This window comes from Tenrec ecaudatus, chromosome 5 (assembly GCF_050624435.1).
Source record: "Tenrec ecaudatus isolate mTenEca1 chromosome 5, mTenEca1.hap1, whole genome shotgun sequence".
Lineage (NCBI taxonomy): Eukaryota > Metazoa > Chordata > Mammalia > Afrosoricida > Tenrecidae > Tenrec > Tenrec ecaudatus.
In genome coordinates this window covers 35,951,044-35,971,107 of record NC_134534.1, presented here as the reverse complement: position 1 = coordinate 35,971,107, position 20,064 = coordinate 35,951,044, and the positions used below count along the sequence as shown (strand labels likewise).

General features: G+C 41.3%; 1 protein-coding gene across 1 annotated transcript in view; it reads right to left on the bottom strand.

Moving 5' to 3' along the window:
- UBR5 (ubiquitin protein ligase E3 component n-recognin 5) overlaps nucleotides 1-20,064 on the bottom strand; it is a 137,907-nt gene that overhangs the window by 44,941 nt on the left and 72,902 nt on the right. The window contains exons 14-23 of the mRNA XM_075549424.1: nucleotides 17,278-17,462; nucleotides 14,942-15,051; nucleotides 13,483-13,595; nucleotides 11,756-11,899; nucleotides 11,549-11,660; nucleotides 11,136-11,290; nucleotides 10,670-10,867; nucleotides 5,334-5,544; nucleotides 4,259-4,385; nucleotides 80-231 (exon numbers count right to left, since the gene is read on the bottom strand). Of these exons, the coding sequence (XP_075405539.1) occupies nucleotides 80-231; nucleotides 4,259-4,385; nucleotides 5,334-5,544; nucleotides 10,670-10,867; nucleotides 11,136-11,290; nucleotides 11,549-11,660; nucleotides 11,756-11,899; nucleotides 13,483-13,595; nucleotides 14,942-15,051; nucleotides 17,278-17,462 (1,507 nt within the window). The remainder of the gene's footprint in view (nucleotides 1-79; nucleotides 232-4,258; nucleotides 4,386-5,333; nucleotides 5,545-10,669; nucleotides 10,868-11,135; nucleotides 11,291-11,548; nucleotides 11,661-11,755; nucleotides 11,900-13,482; nucleotides 13,596-14,941; nucleotides 15,052-17,277; nucleotides 17,463-20,064) is intronic.

The following is a 20,064-nucleotide window of genomic DNA, read 5'->3' as shown; positions in this document are numbered from 1 at the left end:
TCCATTAAGACATTCAATTTCTCTTTTTTCAAGACTTTTGTCTTTTTTCTTAAACACTGAGTAAGGTAACAGCTCTTACCAGGATCCATTGCAGGGGGGTCAGGAACCCAACTCGGGGGGGCTATGGGAGGTGAGACGGGGTCCTGGTGCTCACTGGATGAAGCTCCTGCCTCATGTCTGCCCAAACCAGCAGCCCTCAAGGAACGCCGCATCATTTCCCGTAATCTCAAACTAGAAGAACAGGGACAAAAACCAGAGCTCACTAGGACATCCAAACGTGCCCAGAACTTCGCATCCTAGAAGTTCAAAGCTTATTCTACAAACACGCACTCCAGCCAAGGGAAGTGAAGCACAGATGCCAATTCTAAGATCACCGAGGAAGCCAGTGAGGGGTAGAAATGCAACTGAGAGCTCCTGCCAGCCAGTTCAGCACTAAAACCACTCAATTTAGCTCCCACAAACACTTAAGCACAGGGAACAAGAAGTGTCGTGAAGATGATAAAATAAATTTGTATCTACTCACACGGTTAAGATAAATGAACAGCTGAACATCAAAACCAAAAATTGTTTCTGTCCTATGCTTATAATCAGTAAGAATAAAGCTTAATAATAGACATTAGGAAACATACTGATTAGTACAAAACCAACATTTTTAGCCTTGATCTGCAACATTTTAGAAATCCCAGACACCCATTAAATCCCTGGGCTATGATCTCAAAAAACAATGAAACTAACATCTACACAGAATCGTTTCTAAAATAAAGACCAATTTAGATTTTCTTTCAAAATACGAAAGAAAAAGAAGTTGGTTTTTCTTTTAATTTTCTTTAAACAGTACAATGTGCATCCCAAGGAAATTAATAAATGAAACTGGAGCTTGTATGATATGTTAGTGTCTGGGCATATTTTTTCTTCCTGCTAAACCGGGAAAAAAAGTGTGCACAAGTGTGCACAATGCCAAAAAGAAACAAATGATCACCAACCAAAACTTCAGGGCCTGATAATTCCCTGCACAGAGACCTTCAAAGGCTACAGTGGGAACCCGTGAAGAATTAACAGCAATTAAGAGGAAGCAAAATCAGGCAAATCCTTTCACTCAGCCACCACTTTAGAGTCTCTAGATGGGTAGAGTAAAAACTGCCCTCTAAGGTCACATAAGGAGCTTCATCCTGCAACACAGATAGAATTCCAAAAGTCTGGACATTTCTGACGTGAAAGACCTGTGAGCATGCTATACCTATAAATAAGCAATCTGGGGAAAAATATTTGTGATTATTTTTTTCATCCTAGGGCAGATATGTTTTTGTTTCAATCCATTATCAATTTTACAAGGAAACAAATGAAACCATTTACAAAATTTCTTTTGGAGCCCACTTTCAGAAGCACGTCTCCTTTGAGGCTCATAGTGCTATGAGCTATGTGTTGGGCGGCAAACCACAAGGTCAGTGGTTCAAACCGATGAGCTGCTCCGAAGGAGGAAGATGAGGCTGTGTGCGCCTGTAAAGATTTAGAGTCCTGGAAACCCGTTTATAGGGTCACTGTGAGTCGAAAAAAATGACTCAATGGCAGTGAGCTTGCTTTGGGTTATGTACGATGATACACTTTTGGAATATTCTGCAAAATAAAATTTAATGACTCAAATAATATTAGTTACTGTAGTATTTACTATTACGAAGTATCTACAACCAATGTCATCTGTCTTCTTTCCCCCAACTGAGAAATCTTGAATCTAAGCGTTTTTAAAATGTGGAGGGGGAGCAAGGCAGAGCGCTTGTTTCAGTCAAGGCCACCTCCCAGTCCAAAGACACCATCCAGAGAGAAAGGCAGGCTCCTTACCAATTACGGAACACGCCAGGGGTTTGAGCTTGGCAGCACCTCTACACACTTAATTAATAAGCTCAATAGACTCTTAAGTATCCTAGTGTGTCTTACAGCAGAGGAAAATGAGCAATAGTTGGGAAACACTTGGAATGACCTAAAAATATGTGTGCTCTGGCCTTGTAAGAGAAATGTTTATTTCCTTCAGGGTCACACACTTGATGCTGACTGGGCCACGCAGTACAGTAAGCCAGTAACAGACAGGTGTGAGGAGGAGAGAATGCTGGCAAACCAGAGTAGACAGGCCTATCTGAAGACCTCCACATTTTAAAGGAAATGGTTTTTAACACTGTACAGACCAGAGAAAACCAATGTGACTATCCCCCAACCCCTAGATCATAAGAGTGGCTTTAGACTCAAAGATAATACACTGAGCCCTCAGGCTCATCTTGAACTTGTAAATGCCCAACTTTGTTATGACTGAGTTAATTAGTTCAATACTAAATGAGAGCTCATAACTTGTCATTTAAAAATAATTGTCATTAAACTTTTTTCTTCATTTGGTCTTGGGAACATTTTTAAGTACAATGCCCAGCTCCTCATAGAGATTCTTTGTAAAAACCAAAACCAAAAAAAAAAAAAAAACCAACAAAACAAACAAAAAACAAAATTATTCTTCAAGATGTTGTACACAATTCATGAAGATTCACCTGTATCCTCAGTGGCTGAGGACAATACTGAGGAGATACCACCTTGGCTGCTAAGATTCAGTGTTTTGACACTTCTTCATAAAGGCTTGCCTGGAGTCATCGTATTTTCTGACAATATGGAAGAATTCAAGGATGATGTAATTTCCTCTTTGAAAGCACGTTATATCCATGCTACAGAAGCCTTAGAATCCAGTCATGTTCAAACACACCACTGTGACAAAAAAGCGAAGGTCATGTGTCTTCCAGATTAACAATCTCTAGATTACATACACCTGCAATCAGATGCATCAATCAAGCTTTCCACTAAATCTGACCTTTGTACTCAGGAACTAGGGAGTCTCATAACACAACTTCTGAGTCAAGTCATCTGAAGGCATTTAACAGCACTCCACTCGATACTGGAACTGCACCAGATTTGAGCTTACAGCTCAGCAAGCCCAGCCTGCATACTCATCAAGGGGCATCGCCTAGAAAAATCCATTGTAGGCTAGAGGGTTTCACGTCAATGAAGCAGAGTCTGTAGACTTCCTACTGCCCGGCGTGGATAGTAAGACTCCTGTGCTTTCATCTGTGTGTGCAGCCGGAAGCCCTGAGCTTGAACTGGGTAAACAACACTGCAGTGGAATCTTCGGCAAATTCCTCAAAGGAGCTTACTCTGCAAATTACTTCTGTGAGCAACACGTCACGCACTCGTGAAGCTCCTTTTAAGTCTTTGCCTTCAAAATAATCCTTACATGAAACAAGATGGCAGCACTGGCATTGGACCCACCATATCAGAGTCAGTCCAACGTGGTTTGCATCTGCTTTTTCCCTGAGGAAGTGAAATTCCTGAAATAATCCAGACACTACAAGTTTGCAAAAAATAATTTTAAGTTGCTTTCCACTGAAGACCAAACACTGTCTCTGCCTGTGTTGTCCTTAACAAGGACGCTGGTGGACGTTCTGCACAGGCTACAGACTGTTCTTGTGGTTTTTACATTCTCATTGGGTCACCCGTAGTTATTTCATAAATGTCACTTCAGGATATTTTTGAGGCCAGGAAAGCTATCAGCTTGGTAGCTAGCAGCCTGGTGCCAATTGAAGGGCAAGCATTTTAAAGGGAGGAGTTGAATTTGGAACGGGAAATAAGCAAGGGATGTTCTCATCTTAAGTAGGCTCTCCAATCTATCCCATTAGCACACAGCGAGCTTCCTGTAATGGTCAGTCCAGAACCTGGCAGTTTAGTTCTGTGGTGTCTAGAATAAACAGACTTTACCCTATAGAAGAGGCCTAGAACTTTTAAAACATCAAATATTCAGAAAACAATGCACATCAGCCTTTTATTTCTTCCCAGATTGATACATCTGAAAAAAATTGTCCAAGGAAGCCAACTGAAAATGGAAGATGGAGGTTCTTTCCAATTATCGTTCTTATTTGTTCTCCAACTAAAGAAAATAGCTTCCTAGAAAGCAAGAACGATGAATTTAGAGCACATGCAAAGTCTCGAGATTGAACTACGGATCTAAATCACCTCACATTGATGTTCTCTTAGTCTAGACTTGAGCTCTAATTAGACATTCCCAGAAATTTTCCCTCCAAGGTGATTTTCACTACTAAGAAAGGACAAAAAATAAATAAAAGCAAAAGGAGCTGACCGCTTCATGCACATGGGAAAATAAGAGACACAGTCCTTCCTGTACTTGAATTTTATTTTTCCTCCAACTAAACTTCCCTGGTAAAAATCACATTACCTTCGGCTACTTGATGATCCAGCCCGATTCCCTGGGCCATTACTTGAAACAACGGATATTGCATTGGCAATAGCCTCCACAGCAGAAAGCCTTTCTGCAAATGTATTTCTTTCAGAGCGCTCTGCTTCTGGAATAGAGAAAAAATTTGCATCGATTTGAACTTCAAAATTGGCTACAAGATTAAGTAAAGGCCCCCAGATGCCAGCTGCTGCTAGGTTGTAAAGCCCCAAGGTACATACTAAGTAGCCCGTCCAGCAGTACTTCCTCCCCAGGGCAACCTCACAGATTCAACTCTGATCTTCTTTCTCACTCAGCCTTTCCTTTCAACCTCCTACAGCCGGAAACAGGGCCATCGAGGAGCAGATGGAAACTTAATTTTCACTCCCAAGGAAGGAAAAAGACCCACCCTATCAGTATCACCATTTTGGTTTCAGATATGAGTTACAGTCTTTTACTGGTGGTTCATTCCCGAGATGACAGAAAAATGTAGGATCTGGCAAACCACAATGCAAAAAAGGCAGCTATCAAACACCAACAGCAGAATCCAAAATAAGGAAAATTATAAGTGACATAATTGCATTTTTAAAAGGTTTGCCCTTTCTTTAACCACCCAAAATCAGTGTGTGTGTGTGTGTGTGTGTGTGTGTGTGTGTGTGTGTGTGTGTGTCTTAACTTCCTAGGTTATTTTCCCCACTCCATTCTGAAAATTGGGCCAAACGGTGGTCTCACTTGCTAAATGATGAATAATTGTAGGTCATGTGCAATTAAACAATGTGCGCAGCTCATTAAATAGCACATCTAGGTATACACGCGGGGGCTTCCAAAGAGTTCACAGGGACTTCAAGAAAGCAACAAATAAACACTCTGATGGAAAAATGTGTCTGTGTCTATGCAAGAGGAGAGGCACATTTATTTGTAAGAGTCAAAAATGCCAAGATTTAAAAGACAGAAGATCGCACGTTTACACGTCAATCCCTTAAAGAAATTTGCTTCTTTCCATTAAGCACACATTACCTCAACGGGCTTACAACTTTTTTGTATTTTTTTAAAAGACTTTAAGAGTTCTTAATCTTACCTTCTTCTTCTTTGGTTTCCTTATTGCTGGTTGGAAAGCAAACTGACACACAAGCATGCAAGATATTTCGGTTTCCATCACATCTATGGCCGACGAAGGTCTGCAGCATCTGTAGATTTTGTTCTAAAACCACCGCCTGTTCCAGATTCATGAGGTACTGTCGACAGGCCTCGTAGTCACAGCGCAGGATGTGTTGCATCAATGTTTGTTTCTGTGATCGGACAAATGGGGGAGGGGGGTTCCCCCCCACACAACTTCAATAATTTGATCGCACATTTTATGCAACAAAAATTTCTCGTGGCCAGTACTATCGGTAATCCGCTTTGCCACCAAGGAGAGTACTGGGTAATGTGGCAAAAGGTACCGTTATCCTTGAAGCAGAGTAGAGCGTCTTGGGGCATTGCAGTCCTTACTAAATGGGTGAGTGGTTAAAATCCACTGGCCTTTCATCAGGAGAAAGGTGTGACAGCCTGTTTATAGCCTTGGAAATCATTTGAGGGCAGTTCTACTCAGTCCCATGGGGTCACAAGGACCAAGAATGGGCACACTGGCAGTTGAGTCGCCATGGCATGGAGGGAGATTACACAGCTGACAGCAACAGAAACGGGTTGGTAGGGCTTTTCCTGTAACAACCACTGCCACAGTCGACCCTGGCTCACAGCCAGCCTCGTAAAGGACAACCAAGATGTCCGCTTTCACAACTCAGCACTGCTCTTTAGGTGGGAAAGTAGCCACATTCACTGTACACATGAATGGTGTTGGGGTGGTCAGATCTGGTCCATGGGGAAGAGTTTGCTGACTCTAGTTGATACTACATTCTTGGGTGGCTATATAGAATCAGAACCCTATAAAGACCACAACCCATTAAGAAAAGGATGTACGTTTTCTTCCAGGCTTACTCTCAGCCTCATATGCTATCAAAGCTACCATTACGCAGTGATCCGTGAACACTAAAACCTTCAACGCCCCAGAAATCACGACAGATGTAACCCCCATAGGTGACAGCAAATGTGCCATCTAAGACACAGCATCACTCAGAACAGATGATTGACACAGAACAGATGACTGACTACCTACCTGAGAACAGCATGAACATTTCAAAAAGATCAAGTGTTTGCTTCCAAATGCAAAACTGTACTTATATTTAATGGTCTGGGTATAAAGCATTAATTTTAGAAAACAAATTGGTTCATTTTAACTAGAACTAGGAACTGGAAGCTGCAGGTGGGGAAATGGTGTAGGAGTTAAAAGGGAAAAAATAAATGTATTTGAAAATTTGCTACCTCCTCCCTCCAAAATACCGAAATAGCTTCTCCTTTCTCCTAAACTAAGGGATCTGAAGGCTGGGAGGAGAAGGCCATTTCAGTAGCCATTGTAAGTAAAATAAGCTGTTTTCAGGGTGAAAGAAGGCATTTTGGGTTGAGAACTAAGTATGGATCTGAAGTAACCCCATAATTAGCAAGTTCCACTGTGCAGTAAAGAGAACCATATAAAGCTGAATTTGCCAAAGGCTAGCGAAATATATAGTCAATATGTTGTGTAAATACATCAAAATCTTTCCAAGAAACAGAAAGCACAGTACTTTCAACATCACCTACATATCAAGACTGTATTGCACACTGCTGTGACATGGAATGTTTTCAAACACTGACCAATCATGGGCTGGAAGCAGGCCCACTACAGTGAGCACTCAGCTCCAGCCTGAGGGATCATAAAGATGGAGTCTTCAAACTGCACAGAGCTCTCTTACAAGCACAGAAGCTTATTCCGCATCACTATACATTACTGTCTGTGCTGCTTTTTCTTATGACAAAGAGTAGCGAGAGTTCACTCATTAAAAAATTATTTTTTCTTGTGGTTCTACAGTGGTTCTCAACCTTCCTAATGCTGCGACTCTTTAATATAGTTCCTCATGTTGTGGTGACCCCCAACCATCAAATTATCTTCATAATTTTATGAAATTCATAACTATCACTTTGCTACTTCATAAGTGTCATTTTGCTACTGTTATGAATTGGGAGACCCCTGTGAAATGGTTGTTCAATCGCCAAAGGGGTTGCGACCGACAGGTTGAGAACCGCCGCTCTAGGCTGTAAGGTACACAAAGATGAAATGCTATTCATAACTATAGAATGAGGATGTATTTTATATTACTCTTGAGATTCAAGAGAATTTGAGTAAGTAAATAAGTGAAGGGAGCTGGATGTCTCACACACACACACACACACACACACACACACACACACACACCCATGCACACACAACAACTAACATTTGAACTCTGGGCAACAAAGTATTAGTGGGGATTGCCATGATTAAGAGACTATTCTAATCTCTAAGAGGACGAGTCCAAAGTTTCCATGGAACTAGGAACAGAAATTCCTTATGAACCAGCAATACCTCTGCTGGGTCTATACCTTAATGTGAACAGATTCATGCATTCCTGGGCTGTGCTGTACACGGCACAAAAGTCCATTTGCAGAACATGGGATCAAACACTTGGGTAGATACACACAATGGAATACTATGCATAGGTACAAACAGTAATGACATCCTGAAGCCCCTCACAACAAGGACGGAGCTGGAGAACATTATGCTGAAAGAGGTTAGTAAGTCACCAAAGGGGAGCTACTGTATGAGACCGCTACTATAAGGCTAACAACCAAGACAAAGATGTGCACACCAAAGGTAACACTTCGGAGGTTCGGCGGGGGGGTTAGGGGGTGCTGCAGCATGGCATGGGCTAGGGCAGTGGTTCTCAACCTTCCTAATGCCGCGACCCTTTAACACAGGTCCTCATGTTGTAGTGAACACCCACCAACCATAAAATTATTTTCATTGCTACTACAAACTCTAATTTTGCTACTGTTATGAATTGGGTAACCCTTGTGAAGGAGTCGTTCGACCATCCCCCGCAAAGGGGTCGCAACCCACAGATTGAGAACCACTGGGCTATAGGGTTGCTAGGTATTGGTGGGGGTGTAAAGGACGACAGAAGTCCATAAGAAGGGAAAGGGACGGTGGGAGAGAATGCAGACAGGCATTACAGGCATGGGGGCTGATGAGCAGTTTCAATGAATACAGAACTGATGGTCTTAAATATAAACCCTGTACCTAATTCACAATAAGAAAATTCATTAATAAAGGGAAAGTTTCCCAGGTTAGATTACAAGCCTGAGGTTACCATGTCTTCTAATTTTTAAAAGCAATGGAAAACTTGGATTTCAATCACAGATGCTATGATTTTTAAATGTTTTCATCCAATCCAGAGCTATTTCTAGAGGCCAACTGTGTGATGTCCACACACAAAAGCTTACAGGAGCTTTCCGAAGCACCTGGGTGCAGTTCTACCAAGTGTGCTATGGTCTCCAATCTGAAGAATAATGCACTACCACAAAACCCACAGACCAAAGCCACGGCCAGAGTCGATTCTGACTCTCAGAAACACTAAAGGACAGAGTAGAACTGCCCCACTGGGTTTCCAGACTGTACATCTTCATGGAAGCTGGCTGCTCCCTTTGCCTCCTATGGTTCAAGCGGTCAACCTGCCAAGGGCTTTAACAACAGGTTGATCCAATACACCCTATTTCCAAGTTTATTTTAAGAGGGGGAAACCCACCATCCATATTTATCTTGAATTCCTCATCTCCCCCTTTTCTCCTTCACTCCCTTTCATTGGGCAATATAATTCATCCTAGCTGTCAGCAAGGGCATAGTCAAAATTCCATCCTCACCATCATCATCATCATCATCACCATCCAGAGTGACTCCCTGACATATACCCTTTTCATGTGGCTACCAGGGCACCATTTAGTCGAGTCCTCCACCCCTTGTGACCGAACCCTTCCTTGTCTTGTCTGATTGCTGGTTCCTCTCCATCTCCCCAGCATGTAAAAGTCCTAACTCAGTACTTGGGCCTTTTTCTCTTCCCTACAACCTTGATAATCCTATCCAATTCCCAAGTACATTTCTCCAACTGAGGCTTTTTATCTCCTGGTTTCCAGACTTATACATCTAGCTCTCTACTTCTCTACTCGCCAGTTCCTCCTGAAATTCTGACAACAATCCTAAAGTTAAAATACCTAAAACCAAACCCGAGTCTGCTTTAGCTACATAAGCCTCAGCCCAATAAATGGTCACTTTTACTCTTGCAAAGCACTTTTTCCTCCCACTCGATTATTATTTGGCCACCAGCAAATCCTGTTAGCAAACGCACCTGCTGTAGCTGCATCCAATCACATCTCATCAAACAGGCCACACCATCATCCCCTCCCACCTGGATTAGTGTTAGTGTCCTAACTGGTCTAGTTTCACACTTTAACTCTTAGGAGTTCTTGGCACATCAGCAGGGATTCTTGTAAACTTCAAGTCAAAGAAGGTTAATCTCTGCAAAAGGCAATCCAATGGCATCCAATGGTGTTGCCTCTACACCACACAACCCCCTTCTCACCCCCTGCTCCCCTAAGAACCTCAGTATGGCTAAAATGAAATGCATCCTCTTTCTCCTCCTCACTTATTCTTCTGCCTATATTTTTCTTTACAATTAGGCCCAAATCAGAAACTTCCTCTCATTTATTACTGATATCACATTCATCACTAAGCTTTCTAGGTTCGAATCCCATTCCCTTTTCACTTCCAAGCATTCAAACTGACTGTCTCACACATAGATAATTAGATTAACTCTTTTGTCTTGCTTCTATATTTCAATTGTCCATACCTGGCATCCTACAAATACATCCTGCAATGCAAACCTTCTTAAAAAAAGAAAAAAGTTTGACCATGCCATTGTACACCTTCAAATATCCTCATACATTTTCCTTTACAGCTTCTTCATAGATTTTAGAGTAAAGTTCAGGTCCCCGAGGTTAGTACACAAGGGACCACTACATAGTGGTCCACATGAGCCCCACCTTCTGGTTCCATCTACAGAATGTACACAGTCTCCCAACACATCATACAACTTCAGAAAAGCTGCTCTTAGTGACTGGGAGAACACGTCCCACATTCATTCCCGTGTCCAGGGGGCCTGAGTCTCACTCATAAAATCTCTAACCAATTTAGTTTCTCTCTCCTGGTCTCTGGACCGAACTCTCGAGCTGTCTACTCAGAGACACCTCCATGGCCACAGTCGGATTTAGATCCCTCTCTTTGGTGCTCTCATCCCACCGTGTAATGCTGCCCAAATTATACTGTCATCATCAACTAAGTTGTCTCTCTAGCCCTAAGGCATGGTGGTCAGCTCCTACATAGAGGGGACAATAAATGACCAACCTACTCGAGATTTTCTTAGATTGTTAGACATGTCTTCTGAGTTAGTAGCTGTAAACATTAATTACCTCTACAGCCATGATGATGATAGCAGCTTTCTTTTTGATTGTAGAATTGGCAGGAAGATTTATTAAAGAATGCACACCCATTCCCAGACTACTAATCGGTGGAAGATCGAGCCAGTCGGGATCTCTTATTCCACCCATGCAATCTTTGGCCATGGGGTAGATAGTACCGTTTCCATCTCGAAGAATAATAGGAGACTCCTAAAGTGGAGAACAAATAACAAAGTCCAGTTCCTGGTCAAAACTGTATCAATGAGTGTTAATGTATCGATGATTGTTACCACAAGTATGCGTATTTTCAAACTGGATGCTAGGAATAATGACTTAACCAGGCTTCTAGCATTCAAACTTCTCAATTCTTCCATAGCTTAGTAACAGGTAAATGCGCATCCAACTCTACACATCACACAAACACAAAATGCCAATGCTGTTCTACTGCGTTACAAAACATTACGATGAGCCACTGTACCTGTCCTGCAGTGAATATGGCCACATTCCTCTCATTCTGGCCAAGGAAAGCAATGCTGCTGGTAGGAAAATTATTTTCCTGTTCTGCTTTGCCTGTAGCAAGATCAAAGATACAATACCGTACCCAATTTCCAGTCTTCAAAACAGCATGTACACCTTTGGAAGAATATAAACAGAAATAACAGGGGTTATACATCTTCAGTCATCTCCATTAAGCACCTGCCAAATTCTCACACCTCTGGCCACCTATGAAATTAATTCAAACAAATATACTTGACTCCATACTGTTATACACAGGAGACAAAAGCCGTCAAGGCCCCAAACTGGTTTAATCTTCTTCCCATCAACTGCACAAGAATTACCAACACAGAGAATGCAAGTTAAAGGTTACCCAAACTATTATAAAATCTTCACCTTTGGAATCAACATTCACTGCTAATATTTCCGTTTTTTCAGGTATACAGAGTTTTTTAGGAGTCCGTTGGAAACAGTCTGGAACTTTTGGTGTTCCACCAGTTTTGACAACCTGCAAAATGCACAAGAAATGGTTCTCAAAGTCTTATCGCACATTCACAAGGAGCCAGTACTCAGGTCCACGTGCTGCGGATCTCTCACACTGACCTGAAGTTCATCGATTCGAAGTAACCTACAGTCTTGTAGGAGAGAAGAAGGGTCGGCATCTGAAGCAGCACTGCTCTGGCAGTTGGAATTACTGGACGTCCCTGGGAATTTCACAGCAACATAGGCACCGTCCACTTTTAGCACCTAGAAGCACAATTAAATACGGTAAGCACGATGCTGAGTATACTCAATGAACTCAACAGAGAGGAGGGCGAAAGGCACGTAACTGGACTCTGTTTCCTTACATGACCACCAACGTACAAAACTGGACACACTCACTGAAGCTCTACTGTTGATATTTGTACTCTGGGCTCACGTTCTGGCGAAAACACAAAACCAAAGCCAAACTCAATGCCATCGCGTTGATGCTAACTCATAGTGACCCTTTAGGACAGGGTAGATGGAGCTGCTAACCTTGAAAACTACAGGTTAATGTGTAACCACTAAGGCACCAGGGCTCCTAGAAAAAACTGGCCAGTGATTATTCCATAAAAATATTCAACGATCGATGAAATAAATTCAAGCATGACCCATGAAACCTCACCCACTCTCTTTTTGGAAAGTACAACAGAAGGCCATGTCCTTAATTGGCACTGTCCCTCTGGGCAGCCATTAGCCAGTAAGTGGCTCTAAGCACTGGAAACTAAATGAAGGTGATCAGAAAGGTGGCTTTTAAAAATAAAGAATATTAATCGATGTCGGGCACCACTTGTGGGTAGTGGCTACCATCCCGGACAGCGCAGGCAGAGTGAGTGGTGCGCAGCAGGGCAATCTCAGGGCTTGCACACAGGCCGCAAGTCCTATCACTGGTTCCTTAGGACCTGTGTGCTTTTGGCATCTGACAAAGGCTGAGCCTATACATGCTTCATTTAAGTACAAATGGAATAAAAGCATAACTGCTTAGGAAACTTTTACTTTATATATATTCTACAACAGTTATAGTTTCATATTTTTGTTTCTAAGTGTGTGTGGGGGGTGTGTGTGTGTGAACTCAGTTTCTTGAAAGGCAAGACTATTTTCTGAAAAAAGGAGAGACGTAAATTATTTCAAATAAGAAGGAATAAGGCTTTTAAACATGTGGTATGTGAGAGGACCTCAATTAGAACCACCCAAAAGCAATTTACCTCTCTTATAAGTTTTCTGAAGATCTAAAGAACTTTCCTAAAAATTAAAAATTACTACAAAATAGTGATGAAAAAAGGAAGCCCTACAGGGGGAACCGATGACAAGGATCTACATATAACCCCCTCCCTGGGGGATGGACAACAGAAAAGTGGCTGAAGGGAGATGTGGGGCAGTGTAAGTTGTGACAAAATACTAATTTATAAATTATCAAGGGTGCATAAAGGAAGGGGAATGGGGGGGGGGAATGGAGGGGAAAAATGAGCTGATACCAAGGGCTCAAGTAGAATGCAGATGTTTTGGGAATGATGAGGGCAATAAATGTATGTATTATGATGAGTTGTACAAGCCCTCAGTAAAATGGTTTAACATAAAATAAAACAATTTTTTTAAAAAAGGAAAAGAAGCAACCCTTTAGCAAAACGACTCAAGAAGAGGCAGAACCACCCACAGAGGGGGAGATGCGGGATCAGATTCAGAAATGGGACAAAGGAAACCACTGAAGGTGGTGCTGTACCCTGGGCTAATGGCCAGTGGACATGCACCAACTACAAATTCTTGGATCACCATGATCATTAAGAATCTTGTTAGTCAAAAGACCATACCTTGCCAACAGGCACATTCTTAACGTCTTCCACAAAAACGACTTCCCGAAGAGACCACTGCTCTTCATTCACCTTTTCCTCTTCTTTCGGGGCAGGGGTTGACCGTCGTCGTTCTTAGACAACAACAAAATGTTAAGTACCAAAAAGAAAATGTAAGAGAGACTTTATATATTTCATCTATACATATGGGAGAAAAAATCATTTTTACAGGGACATATAACTGAAGTTTATTCATAACCAACTTTACGGTGTTATAAATTGGGATTTTATGACCAGCTTCCACTTTAAATCAATGCATGCTTTAAAATTGCTCTTGCTTATTAATGATTAGTTAAAAACAATAAAGCTTCACTGGAAACAACTGCTTCCCACCCCCAAACTCTCACTCTGGTCAGATAGCTCTACTTCTGAAGGGTCCAAAACACTATCCTGTGTTACAGTTTTGCTCATCAAGTACAGGGATGTACTGCTAATATAGTATAGGGATGTTCTTAAAGCAAAGCCCAACTTCAATCTCATATATTTCTATTTCCTCAGTAGCAAAGTACCTACAGGTAGACCCTGGTTTCCAAACAAGATCCATCCATAGGTGTGTCTTTATAAAGTTATGGGTAAATCAGTGCAGGTGAACACGATTCTTAGCCTTATTTCTGTGCAGTGTCCCAAAATGGGTGATACCACCCGCTGGCCAGGAGTGGGGGGGCCTGGCATGATCCAGAGAGCTACAAAGCAGATACTTAGCCTTATCTAAAGAGGAGTATGGGTTATGGTAGAAATGTTTTATTCACTGACAGAGGGGTACTGAGGTTATTTTATTTCTGAAAATAAATAAGTTAGGTCTAAATAATTTTGGGAACCCCTGCTTTAGTGCAAGAAAAGGCTCCAAGCCTTCTCAGTTTTGTGAAACTGCAAGTGACGGTGATTATGATGGATTTGTTGTGAGCAGAGGTTTAGTTCCAGTGTTTCAAAGTGACGTCAATGACTAAACACTCAGGTGTTGTATAAGTCAGAGGCTGGTCATATGGGACAGCCTGCACACTGTAAAAGAAATTTTGAAGAGCTTTTTTTAACACTCTATAAATCCAAGGGGTAGAAGTAAATCCAGGCTCAGAAATTCTACAATCTCTCAGCAGAGTTGTGATCAAGTCATAACCAGCCCATCGGAAGCAGGGCACAGATCCTAAGGAGCGGCTTCCTTTTATCACTGAGATGCAGCTGCCATATTTTTAACAATTATAATACACTCCCCAACCCCCAAATAACCAAAAAAAGCCATCAATGCTGTGACTACTTTGATTACTGAAATAAAGCTGCACTAAAAACCCCCAAATCAGTAGAAACCCAAATCATATGGCAAATATACTAAAGCTAGGAGTTGCTTTAAATCAGATATACACTCCGCACAGCCGTCCACAAAGGCTGCTTGTCTTGGCCAGTCTCCACTACGCATTCAACTTACTGTAGGGCATTGATGCGCTGCTGGCAATTGAGGAAGCATCACTACAGGTGGACGCTGGGGAGGGTGGAGGACCCATCTCTGTTTTCACTGGCTCTTGCTTATTTTCAGGCCTGGGGTGGGAAATAGAAGATGATCTTTATATTTAGCAAAATGAACAATTAGACATGTTTCTCAATGGTTTATCTTGAAGATTCAAATTTAGTCTTAGCAATAGCAAAGTGCTGAGAAAGATACACTGCTCGCTTGAAATTTTGAGTAATTTTCTAATACAGAAAATAAAAGTGTACTCAAAAAAGCTTAATCTAAACTTTAGATTCTAAAGTAACAACATGTTTACCATCTTCTTGAGCAAATAAGGGTCAAAATTTCAGTAAACAAAACTAACTCGACAAAGCAGTTTAACTGGGGGGGGGGGGGCAGGATCTACTGGCAGATTATTAATTTCCTAAGATTCAAAGAAATCATTCTTCTCATGATGACCTAAAAAAATTTTTCTTGAACCATCTAGTTATGAACCATGGCCTGATATAACTAAAATGGAATATTATAGGATTAAAATCTATCCCTTTTGATTGAGTTATTTCATTAACACGCTAGTTAAGATGGAAATTACCACAACTATACAATATTCTGTAGTTTCATGCCAAATTTGTACCCATTAAAAGCAGAAATGTTTCAGATAGAAAGCCATTTACTACACAAATTTTTTTTTCACGTATTTCATCCTGTTGTATATTATAGCCAAGGTCATCATCGTAATCCTTTCATCTCCTAACACCTGCAACCAGAAACGTCACTTAAGTGTAGAAAAGGTCCGAAGGAAGCCAGCACTATCCTCACCGGCACTCAGGCAGAGCGTGGCTCAGCACGGGCGCAAAGGGAGTGCTTGTGGTTGCGCTGCAAGCCTTGGCACGGTGGAAGCAAGCCAGCACTGCTCAATCACTGCAATACCTAGCACCGAGGAAGACTACTCGCAACAAAATAATCCTTTTCTGAGCATTTCATTCCACCTAGCTCCTTTGCCAAATTTATTCATAAAGATGGCAAATCTCAAGAAAGATGCTCAAAAACTTCCTAAAGTAGACAACGTAAATATAATCCATTCACCAGGCACTTCGACAAGATCGGGCGCGTTCAGGGTGATATGGCCACAGACTCACCAGGCACTTTGAAAACCTTGCAGTTGCTCTTTATAAATAAGTTCACCAAGTAATAATGAAAATGTGTTTTTGTTACATTTATGTTTCAGGAAAAATAAAATATAATTATAAAATAAAATTAAAAAAATTTAAACCTGAGAATGTACTCAAAGCAAAAAAAAAAAAAAAAAGACAAACATCACAGTAACATTGGATTGTTAAAACGTTTAAACTGATTTAGCAATAGTCAGCTCTAGCTCTGGGTTTTGGTGCACACTGTATTAAGTGGAATGGCAGTGATCAGTCTAGCAAATATATATTTACTATTTCTGCACGGTGGTAAGTTTTACTCTCCACAGTCCTACAATGGTCACACTTTTGTATAAGATTAAGGGGGAAAAGTTAAAGATTTCAGTGGGAAAATGTGGGAACAAGTGGTCATGTCTGCACAACATGGTAAATATAAACGTGCAACCAAGGTCAAAGGGCAACCAGCTCGTGGAGAAGCTCTGGTAGCACAGTGGTTCCACAAGGGGGCACCAACCAGAAGGTCCGCAGTTCCCAAGGACTCAGAGGGAGAAGCCAAGGCTTTCTACTCCCGTAAAGAGTTTTAGTTGCTAACAGTGATGGGGACAGTTAGTTCTAACTGTCACTATGTGTCATAATTGACCTGATAGCAGTGAGCTTAAGTTTTCTTTATGACAAAAACAAGATTGAATAAAAAATGGTTTAAAAACATTAAGTTCATATACCAAACAAGCAGAACTAGGCAGGCTATATACAATTTGGTCATTCATGTTCATATATCCCTCCTATCCAAAGAAGTTTATAAGCCCTCTAGAGAATTTCCCTCCCCGGCACATTAATCAACAGACCCCTTCCAATAATCCAGTCGCAAGCAGGAGGTTAAGTAGGAATCAGAACGATTACAGAGGGAGAGAGAAGCTCGGGCCCAATGTTAAGGTTGATTATTGCCTCAAATGTCAAAATAAGACATCCGACCATCAGCAATGGTCAAATATTAACCATTTGTGGAAAGTCAAAGTTAGCAATTCTCTTCAAAATTCCTGGGGACCTTACAAAACTCAATTCACTAGCCAGTCTCTGTGATGTCAAATGCCCCCAAACTCTCCTGGACAGAAGACAAACAAGGAACCTGTTTCTAAAAAGCAAAATGAGTTAGAGTTGGATACTTACTTCGCTTCGGTGGTTTTACTAGCTTTTTCCATGCTTTTTAAGCTCTCGGGAGATCGGAGTTGAAATCTACAGCTATCATTCATATTCCAAACTGACTCCATCAAGACACCAACTTTAGGAATCCCCGCACTAATTGAAAATGCAACGGCTCCAGCATGGTACAGAGGATTATTTCGCAAGCACACCTAATAAACAAAAGAAAATCATCATAAAGACAATATGACTTTAAAAACAAGTTGGAATGACAATTAAAAAGGCATGGAAAAACAAAGTATTGCTTCCTAGTTTTTTTCCACTTAAAATCTTAAAAGTCAAGAAGGCTGAAAGCATCCACGAAAAGGTCTCCATTTAAAAAAAAAAGGTATTCCTAAAATTCAGGATGGTATTTCTGCTAAATAATTCAAAATTAACATGAAAATGAACGCACCAAATATCCTGACTATTCTGCTTATAATGTAACAGAAAAGAGAAGAAACTAGCAAGAATACTTAAAAGATTATCAATAGAATGAATGAACAGCGCAATCACTTTTGTTTCTTTTGTTTTACCCAGAGACATTGTTCCAATCATTTGAAAACATTTTCAGCATGATTCATGCTATATAGGCATGCCAACACAACCTTTCCCCAGGAGAGACTGCTGTTTTCTACCAAGCAGGAACTTCAGAGGATAACACATTTCCTTTCAAATTTAAGAGTACGCAGAGGCGCTTGTGCTGCAGTTTCAACTGAGTTAGAGTCAGTAGCCTTTGGCTTCTCCCTGTCAGATTACCCTCAGGGCCAGACTCTGAAAACCAAGGGCCTGCAGAGGCAACGTCATCACCAGTAACTCCACTTGAAATCTGAACATTAATTTTAGAGATTTCCTTGGACTCTTCCAACAGCCCCATCTCACTAACCTTCTGCTGGGTCATCTGACAGCTAAAGATGACAATGTACATGACTAGTGGTAAATATGGGGATCATGTTTCTTGGTGGTTTAAAATTAACTATAAGAGACACAGCAAGAAGATGGTACCGTTTCTAAGTACAGGAGCTAAAATGAGAATTATTGGCTTAGTTACAGCTCTGCCCAAACCAGGTATGTGTGTCACTCTGTGGAGTTCTGTAGCACAGGGTGAACAGTTGCTGGGAGAAAGCTTCTTGGAAAACGCATGGTCCACTGTGTGGTCACTTGATGGGGAAAAATCTTCAAGAATGCTGAGATTTTAAAGACTCAAAGAGAATCCTGCGGAACAAGGCTTTTAACTAAAAAGAAATCCAACATGAACAACAATGGGTGATTTACTCATGTCTTCTCTCCTACTCACTGAATGCACAGAACAGACAAAATGAGTATCATGTTCTGTGAATGCAGGTGTAACTGATCTAAGCAAACCAACAGTTCTGGTTCTTCTGCCCTGCACAACCCCATTTAATTCATTAACGTTTCCTTCCCAAACACCAAAGTTTCTGTGTGCCTACCTCTAGTTATTAGGAGCCCTGGTGGTATAGTGGTTACACATTGTGCTGAGACCTGCATGGTCAGCAGTTCAGAACCACCAGCAGCTCTGCAGGAGAGAGAAAAGGCTTTCTTTGCTCCTTAAAGGGTGTCTCAGAACCCACAAGGGGTTGCTATGCATCAGCATTGACTCCGTAGCAGTGAGTGCCCTAGAGTTAGTGATTCCTGGTTTACACCACCCTCTAACCACCCACAATCCTGATATTCACATGCAAATACTTTCCTCTGGCTGTAATCTTGTTAGTGTGGTCCCCGCTGCCATTAAATCAATTGTGTCTCACAACTACTTTGTAGGACAGAAGACAATTGCCCCATAGGATTTCCTAGTTCATAATCTTTACAATAGCAGGATGCCAAGTCTCCCCCCCCACACACACACACACCCCTGGAACTGCTGGTGGGGTCCCTGGTGACTGTCTTCAACCTCTAGTTTTCTACAGCTTTCAAATAAAATCTTTGCTCCACACCAAGGAATTTCCATATATAGTTATCATTCAGTAACTTAATGCCAACTGAATTTGTTTAAGGCTTACAATGTATTTTCAGCCTTCTCTGCCTACAGCAGTGGTTCTCCATCTGTGGGTGATGACCCCTTTGGGGGTCCAACAATCCTTTCACAAGGGTTGTCTAAGACCATCGGAAACCACATGTTTCTGATGGTCTTAGGAACACAGACGCTGCTCCCTCTATCCAACTCTAGGTGGTTCCTCCCACATGCTGATACACCCACAATAGAGTACCCTGCGTGAAAATTGTTACCCATGCTTCAAGACAAAATTTCATTGTTTTTTAATTAGAAATATTTCACAATATAGAATTACATATTGTTTTTGTGATTAATCACTATGCTTTATGTTCAATATGTAACAATGAAAATACAGCTAGTATATCAGATATTTACATTAAGATTCATAATAGTAGCAACATTACAATTATGAAGTAGCAAAGAAAATAATTTTATGGTTGGGAGTCATCACAAGATGGGGAACTGCATGAAAGGGTCGCGGCATAAGGAAGGTTGAGAATCACTGGCCTACAGTAAAGTCATCCTAGTTGCTGATAAAGCTGCTGCTGAGGTCTCCAGTTCATGTATGTCCAACTGACAAGGCACTTCTAACATCCCAGAAAACCAGCATTTGAACTAAACAGAGGAAAGGGAGCTCCCAGAAAAGAGACTAGTCCAGAGTCAAGTCCAAAGTAGCAAAGGCTGGAACACTTCAAGTGAGAAAGTCAAAACATTTGTCAAATTTAGACTCATTTATAAACAAAACAATCTCTAAAATCATG